The sequence below is a fragment of the Brassica napus genome, chromosome C2 (genome assembly GCF_020379485.1).
Source record: "Brassica napus cultivar Da-Ae chromosome C2, Da-Ae, whole genome shotgun sequence".
Classification (NCBI taxonomy): Eukaryota; Viridiplantae; Streptophyta; class Magnoliopsida; order Brassicales; family Brassicaceae; genus Brassica; species Brassica napus.
This window is the reverse complement of record NC_063445.1, coordinates 15,214,773-15,223,682: the sequence shown is the minus strand read 5'-3', so window position 1 is coordinate 15,223,682 and position 8,910 is coordinate 15,214,773. Positions and strand designations below refer to the sequence as shown.

General features: G+C 38.2%; 1 protein-coding gene across 1 annotated transcript; it reads left to right on the top strand.

Moving 5' to 3' along the window:
- The first annotated feature begins 1,222 nt into the window (after positions 1 to 1,222).
- On the top strand, positions 1,223 to 3,546 carry LOC106381340 (glutamine synthetase cytosolic isozyme 1-2). Its single transcript, NM_001315657.1, has 11 exons — positions 1,223 to 1,326; positions 1,514 to 1,553; positions 1,679 to 1,782; positions 1,875 to 1,923; positions 2,003 to 2,109; positions 2,190 to 2,277; positions 2,356 to 2,484; positions 2,567 to 2,641; positions 2,734 to 2,825; positions 2,912 to 3,071; positions 3,156 to 3,546. The coding sequence occupies exons 1-11, from the start codon at positions 1,253 to 1,255 to the stop codon at positions 3,306 to 3,308; spliced, it is 1,071 nt and encodes a 356-aa protein (NP_001302586.1). The 5' UTR covers positions 1,223 to 1,252; the 3' UTR covers positions 3,309 to 3,546.
- The last annotated feature ends 5,364 nt before the right edge of the window (positions 3,547 to 8,910 follow it).

Sequence of the window (8,910 nt, the reverse complement as noted above, 5' to 3'; positions counted from 1 at the left end):
CAATGCATTTTCCAGTCAGCAAATTATGCGCTTGTATTGTATTTTTTATAGAGAAATTGCGCTCTCTACACAGCACTTTTATCATAATTAGCCTCATACCCTAAATCCCACAATCTTCTACCTTATTCCATAGATACAAATTAGTCAAATCACAGGTATTCTCTTTTTTTTGGGTTTTCAACCGATTGCTTCTTTTTTATAAGTAAAAATAAAACAGTATCAAATTCATTTTTTTTTTGTGTGTTTTGGAGTACATTAGTTTTGCGTATATTTCTTTGTAAATATATGATCTACCTTATTATTTTTTGAACTATGGGATTACCTCTATTATATGCTAATCATATTTATCCTGTTTCATTCATTTGATATTTTTATTTTCACCGTCTTCTGCTCTTATATTTTTACGTCTATAATAAGTTTTGCGTATATTTCTTTGTAAATATATGATCTACCTTATTATTTTTTGAACTATGAGATTACCTCTATTATATGCTAATCATATTTATCCTGTTTCATTCATTTGATATTTTTATTTTCACCGTCTTCTGCTCTTATATTTTTACTTCTATAATAAGTTAATTATACGTCTATTATACTTTGATTTTCATCCATTTGATATTTTATATTTATCATTCGGACTTTTGTAAGTCTAATTTTTTCCACAAACGCTAATTATTTACAAAACATTTTTGGTCAAAAATCGATGAAAAAAAAATGGTTTCTATTTTTCCTCGCCTATTAGGCCAACCTCGTAGAAAAAGTATGAACGGTTACTTTATAATGCTAAAGTTATTATTACCCTAGAATACCTACTCAGCTACTCTTACAAGAAAATCAACGCATACATAACTTCTCATAAATTATCCACCTACTTGAATATCAAATGTACAATATACAGTAATTTGGGAATAAGTCAATAATTATTTGTTTTTAATTTTTGTAAAAAGTCAATAATCAAATTTAAGGACGACACGAAAACAATAATCACCATTAAACTATATAACTTCAATTTAATACATTGGTTAGATAAAAAGAAATCGCGTTATTATATTTTATGGTTTTAATTTAAAAATAATATTTGGAAAACAGAGGCTCTGCTCTCTCTCTCCCTATCTCTGTAGGTACCCTCGTTGCTCTCTATAAGTACTCCCACAACCACGAACTCCAAAAAATCATCTCATAAACCAAAAACCACATTATCCGAGATTTGAGTATATTTCACTACAACCTTCTTGTCATTTTCTCTGTAACCATGAGTCTTCTGACCGATCTCGTTAACCTTGACCTCTCAGACAACACTGAGAAAATCATCGCTGAATACATATGGTTCGTCTTTCTCCTTCGTTCTTGCCTCTTTCTTACACATTCTTGTTTATGTTCTTGTTCTTTCCTTATCCAGATAGATAGAAGATATTATTTTGTAATTACATATTTACATCTTCTACCACACAAAAAAAGAGTTATGTGTTTTGTCTTTTCTTATTTTGGTTTTTTCTTTTGAAAAAAAAAACAGGGTTGGTGGTTCAGGAATGGATATGAGAAGCAAAGCCAGGGTATATGTTTTTCACTTTAACTCGACGAAAAATAAAAAAAAATTGTCGGAAAATTGACCCAGACGGAGAAAGCTTAGGAGTTTGACTATACTGAGTTACTGATTCTCTGTTTTGTTTACCTGCAGACTCTCCCTGGACCTGTGACCGATCCATCAAAGCTCCCAAAATGGAATTATGATGGTTCAAGCACTGGCCAAGCTCCTGGTGAAGACAGTGAAGTGATCTTATAGTAAGGCCTTTTCTCAACTTTTATCACTATTTCAAACTCATCTTTTATTTTTTTTTTGCTTAATAACCTTCCTTTTTATTTGTGTTCCTTAGCCCTCAAGCGATTTTCAAAGATCCGTTCCGTAGAGGCAACAACATTCTTGTGAGTTGTTAAACTTTGGTTTTCTTGCGCATGTTCTGTTTTGGCAGTTAATGATAACGTTTTTTATCGGTTTGGTTAGGTCATGTGTGATACTTACACCCCTGCGGGTGAACCAATCCCTACGAACAAGAGACATGCTGCAGCTCAGATCTTTAGCAACCCTGATGTTGTTGCTGAAGTGCCATGGTTAACCCAAATTCCCCTGTTCCTGTTTTCGTTATATATTTTTTTGGTTTCTTGCGGTCTGATTTAGCTCTGCATACTAGGTATGGAATCGAACAAGAGTACACTCTGTTGCAGAAAGATGTGAAGTGGCCTGTTGGATGGCCCATTGGTGGATTCCCCGGCCCTCAGGTATATTCCGTTTTCAGAGTTCTTGTTCAATTCTCTGTTCTCAGCTTCTAATGTTTATACAAAAACTATCTTTCTCAGGGACCATACTACTGCAGTGTTGGAGCTGACAAATCTTTTGGAAGAGACATTGTTGATGCTCACTACAAGGCTTGTTTGTATGCCGGAATTAACATCAGTGGAATCAATGGAGAAGTCATGCCTGGTCAGGTATAACTTCAAGATCCAACAGAATTAAATCTTTTTGCATAATGTAGTAATGACCAAATCATTTTTTTTTTTGTTGAGACAGTGGGAGTTCCAAGTCGGACCATCGGTTGGTATCTCAGCTGCTGATGAAGTGTGGATTGCTCGTTACATTTTGGAGGTATCATTCAACCATCATCCACTCTTAATTCTTGTTGTTATCCTAATGGAATATAAACTTGAGTACAATTTTTTGGTGGTTTTAAAAAACAGAGGATCACAGAGATTGCTGGTGTGGTTGTATCTTTTGACCCAAAACCAATTCCGGGTGACTGGAACGGAGCTGGTGCTCACACCAATTACAGGTAAAAGGATCATGCAACTTAAGCTTGTTATATAATTTGTTCTTTTGGAAAGAAAAAATCTGAAATATGGTAAATGACTTTTTCAGTACTAAATCGATGAGGGAGGAAGGAGGATACGAGATAATCAAGAAGGCAATTGATAAGCTCGGACTGAGACACAAGGAGCACATTTCTGCTTACGGTGAAGGCAACGAGCGTCGTCTCACCGGACACCATGAAACTGCTGACATCAACACTTTCAAATGGGTAAACATTTAAATTTTTTAAAGAGTTGATAACATTTTTGTGTACTGAACTTTGTGTTAATTTTTTTTGAATCTTTGTTAAAAGGGTGTTGCAAACCGTGGAGCATCAATCCGTGTAGGACGTGACACGGAGAAGGAAGGGAAAGGATACTTTGAGGATAGGAGGCCAGCTTCCAACATGGACCCTTACACTGTAACTTCCATGATTGCAGAGACTACACTTCTTTGGAATCCTTGAAGAAATATGACAATAATATAACTTGAATCTGGTTCTCTGGGGCTTCAAGTTTGTGTTTTCTACAGTTTATTAAGCAATTACCGGGTTGATACTGCCGGAGTTTGTGGTTTGAGGCTTTCTTTTAATCTCTTTGTGTTTTGGGGTTTGTGATTGAAGCAAAAACCCTGATTTGCTCTGTTTCTTTGACCTTTTATTTGAACCCTTTGTATTTCTATTAATAAGACGATCTGAGAAGGCCTTTTCATGTTTCAACTTAGACTGTTCAACAAGTTCACAAATAACAAAACTCTTTGGTAGGCCCAGAACCTGTAAGCTAGACTCTAAAACTATTGGTAGTTGGTACACACATAAATGTATTGTAGGAACCGTTATAAAATACAATCATAGATCATATTCAATCTGGATAAACATATCTTTCTTGAACAATTGATGGATCATAACTTATTATAAATTGGGCATTTGAAATGTTTGTAATGCGAGTATCAAGTCCTCCATCAAACTTGAATTGGCATGATTTTGCTGGTTGCCCCTCCGGAAAAATGACAACTCGATCACCTTATCCTTTGGATCATGCGATAAGAGTCCCAAGATTGTGCAGTGTTTAAGCAACAAGAATTTATCAAGATCAATCTTGTTCTGTGATCCATCGAGCCTTGTTCACTTGAAACTTTTTATTAGTTTATGTCAGCTAGCTCCATAATTAGGAAGCATACAATATCGGTATTTATGGAAAATTATTTTTACAACTCCTAATCTTTTGTTGAACATATTTGTTTCTTTGTTGAATATATGTAACTTTCGCAATTTAGTTCTTGGTTGTCTATATATATGTGAGACACTGTAAAAAGAGAGAGTTAGAATTAAGGACTGTTGTTAGAATTCTACAGAAAATTCAAGAGAACCAGAACGACATTTACAAGTGTGCTGTGAAACTTAGGGGAATAGTTATGTATTCTTATTAATCATAAACATAATGTGCCCTTTATATATAGGGAATTACAAGAGAGATAAACCGTCGTAGAATAATGGAAAGACTAGAAATGAAATAGTACAAATCATAAGTTTAATGTAAATAGGAAAGTAGTCGCCTATGAGGAAAAGGAAAACGGCCGACTCTCTCTCTCTCCACCGTCTCTCTCTCTAGTGCTTGGGCCGGTTATGGACGAGCCGGTTATGGACATCCACAAATATGGTTTATAACACTCCCCCTTGGCTGTCATAACCATATAGAGATTGTAATACGCTTTGGATGTTGCCTCATTAAAACCTTATCAGGAAAACCCAGTGGGACAAAACCATGGTGAAGGAAAAAGAGTACAACACGTATTACTCCCCCTGTTATGTACCTCACTGAAGGTCTTTCAGTCGACGCATCCCAATCTGATGCGTAAGCTTCCTGAATGTTGATGTTGGAAGTGACTTGGTGAATAGATCAGCTGAGTTGTCACTTGAACGCACTTGTACCACTTGGACTTCGCCGGCTTTCTGTAACTCGTGCGTGAAGAAGAACTTAGGCCGGATGTGTTTCGTCATGTCTCCTTTGATGTAACCGTCCTTGAGCTGAGCTATGCATGCGGCATTGTCCTCGTACATGATGGTCGGTGCATCTTTCCCTTCGGACATCCCACAATCAACTCGAATATGTTGGGTCATGAACCGTAACCATACACACTTGCGGCTGGCCTCATGAATGGCCAATATCTCCGCATGGTTGGACAATGTGGCCGCGATCGTTTGCTTCATGGAACACCATGATATGGCTGTACCACCATGTGTAAAGACATAGCATGTATGTGATCGAGCATTTTGCAGATCCGAGAGATAACCTGCATCAGCAAAACCAACTAACCCTTCTTTGGTTTGGTTAGGATAAAATAAACCCAAGTCTTTCGTTCCTTGTAGGTAACGAAGAATATGTTTAATCCCGTTCCAGTGCCTTTGAGTCAGACATGAGCTAAACCTAGACAGTAGGTTCACGGCAAAACATATGTCTGGCCTAGTGTGGCTGGCCAGATACATTAAAGCTCCTATGGCACTGAGATATGGCACTTCAGGACCAAGGAATTCTTCATCGTCCTTCTTAGGGCCGAATGGATCTGTGTCCAGACCAAGAGATCTCACGACCATGGGGCTAGACAATGGGTGAGACTCGGCCATATTAAAACGTTTGAGTACTTTCTCCGTATATGCCATTTGATGCACAAGGATTCCATCTCTAATGTACTCAATCTGTAATCCCAAACAAAACTTTGTTTTTCCTAAATTTTTCATCTCGAATTCTTTCTTAAGATATTAAACTGTTTGGGAGATTTCTCCAGAGGTTCCTAGAATATCCAGGTCATCAACATACACTGCTATGATCACAAAGCCCTGACCGAATTTCTTTATGAATATACATGGGCTGATCGGATCGTTCTTATAGCCCTCTTTCACTAGGTACTCACTCAGTCTATTGTACCACATTCGACCTGATTGTTTTAATCCATAAAGTGATTTGTTCAACTTTATACAATGTTGTTCTCGAGAACTCGATTTTTTTTTTCAATTCAATACCCTCTGGTACTTTCATATATATCTCATTATCCAGTGGACCATATAAGTATGCAGTTACTACATCCATTAACCGCAAGTCTAATTTCTCTCTTATAGCCAGAATTATTAGGAATCTAAAAGTAGTAGCATCCACCACAGGAGACTATGTCTCCTCATAATCTATTCCTGGTCTCTGTGAGAATCCTTGTGCAACAAGCCGTGCTTTATATCTCAAGATTTCACCATGTTCATTCCTTTTCCTCACTAAGACCCATTTGTATCCAACTGGTTTGATATCATAAGGTGTCCGGATTATTGGACCAAAGACATCTCTTTTCTTACAAGAGTTTAACTCCACGTTTATAACTTCTTTCCATTTAATCCAATCTGATCGTTGAGTTCACTCTAAGATAGATGTGGGTTCATGATCCTTGTTTATATCCATGATTTCAAGTGCTAGCTTGTATGCAAATATATCATCAATGTCGACATTCTTTCTGTTCCACTGTATCCCAGACAAGACATAATTGATTGATATCTCATTATTATCAGGACCTCCAGTACCTTGAAGCTTGGCGTCCCAAGCATCATTATTTGGCACCTTAGGACCGGCCATGTCTAGGGCCTTAGGTTCGGCCGCGGCTATGTCTCGGGTATTAGGTTCGGCCACGGCCATGTCTAGGGTTTCGGCCTCAGATTCAGCACCTTTCTTTGTTTTCCGAGGATTCTTATCTTTGGAACCTATTGGTCTACCACGTTTCAGACGTGTTCTAGACTCTGTAGCAACTTGATTGTGTCCCTCTTGAACATCAATACGAATTGGTGCATTAGCAGCTGGTATATATGACTTTCTTACTCTCTTTGGGTCATCAAAGGAATCTGACAATTGATTAGCTAGCTTTTGTAAATGTATTATCTTTTAGACTTCTAAATGACATTCCTGAGTCCGAGGATCTTGCCAGGATAAGGATGTTTGATTCCATGTAATTTCTTTTACCAGCTTATTATTGTCTTCCCCTAACGTTGGATGGTCGGATTCATCAAAGTGACAATCCGCACACCTGGCCTTAAACAAATCACCCGTAGTTGGCTCAACGTACTTAATTATTGAGGGAGAATCATATCCAACATATATCCCCATCTTCCTTTGAGGATCCATCTTTGTTCTCTGTGTTGGTGCAATTGGTACATAGACGGCACATCCAATTGTCTTAAGATGGGATATGTCTGGCTCGTGACCCGTGAACAATTGTGATGGGGAATATCTATGTTCACTAGATGGCCTGATGCGTATCAGTTCGGCCGCATTTAGAACCACATCTCCCCAAGCTGAGACCGGGAGTTTTGATCTCATAAGTAACGGTCTAGCTATTAGCTGTATGCGTTTGATAAAGGATTCGGCCAAGCCGTTTTGTGTATATACATGTGCCACAAAATGTTCTACACTTACCCCCATGGACATACAGTAATCATTAAAAGCTTGGGACGTGAATTCACCAGCATTAGCAAGACGTATAGTCTTTAAAGGAAAGTCTGGAAAGTGAGCTCTTAAACGAATTATCTGAGCAAGTAACCTCGCAAACGCCAAGTTGCGGGTTGATTAGAGACATACATGCGACCATCTCGTGGACGCATCAATGAGAACCATGAAATATCTGAATGTCCCACAAGGTGGGTGTATTGGTCCACAGATGTCTCCTTGTATTCTTTCCAGAAAGTTTATTGTTTCCTTAGTCACTTTAACTGGTGATGCCCTAACAATGAGTTTCCCTTGTGAAGATGCTACACACGTGAGATTCTTAGGGATAACTCTTCTTTCTTTCAATGTGTGCCCATTTGTATTCAATATCAATTTTCGTATCATGTTCGAACCGGGATGGCCAAGCCGGTCGTGCCAAAGAGTGAAATTTTTGGTGGCCACTTTGTTTAATGTGGCATTGGCCTCTATCATATTGACTTTGGCATAGTAATGACCTGTAGAGAGCGCATGTATAGTCTCTAAGACTTTCTTATGGCCTTGGGCGATTTCAATGATCTGAAGGAACTCTTTGTTTCCTTCGCCCTTAGTCTCAATATGGAAGCCATTCATTCGGATATCTTTAAAACTCAATAGGCTTCTCTTTGAGCTCGGTGAATATAATGCATCAGATATCTTTAGACGCGTACCCTTAGGCAACAATATGTTTGCCTGGCCATAGTCTTCTATTAGGCCGGCTATACCTTCTATGGTACTTATGTTGGCGTTCTTAAGTGTTAGATTTATGAAGTATCTTTTGTCTCTTAAGATCGTGTGGCTTGAGCCACTGTCCACCACGAATATATCCATGTTATTTTTCATTCTTCAAAACAAGATTATAGAATGATACTTTAGAGACTTCATATCAAAAATCATTCATTCATTAAGTTTTAATAAAACAAGTTCAAAGCAATAATAAAAAACATAGAAAGCACAAAGCAATAGAACACAAAAGTTTGATGTCGAAATCAACTTGATTCTTTTAGACAATCTGAAGTTTCATAATCTATAAGATCGTCTCGTTCATGATTAAAATCATCTTCACCATCTTGATAGGTCATATGGGCTTCAGGATTCTTCCCTTTCAAACTCTTTTGGTAGAGGTCAACAAGATGTTTGGGAGTCCTACATGTCTTAGCCCAATGGTTACTCATTCCACACCTATGGCACACTGATTTGGTCGAGTTTTGTGGTTTAAAGGAGATACCACGGCCTCGGCCATGACCACGTCCAAACAAGTTCCTTGGCCACGACCAAAGGAGTTGTAGTGGCCACGGCCACGACCAAAAGAGTTTTGGCCACGACCATGTCCTTGCCATTTTCCACGGCCACGGCCGTGTTGGCTATTGTTCTGGACGTGGTTAGATTCTTTCTTTGCCTCTGTGGCCGCATGTGCTTCAGGTAGTGGGGTTGATCCAGGAGGTCTCAATTCACTGTTTCTCATCAACAATTTATTGTTTTGCTCAGCGAGCAATAGACATGAGATCAGATTAGCATAAGTTGTGAAGCCCTTCTCACAGTATTGTTGTTGTAACAACACATTGCTTGTGTGGA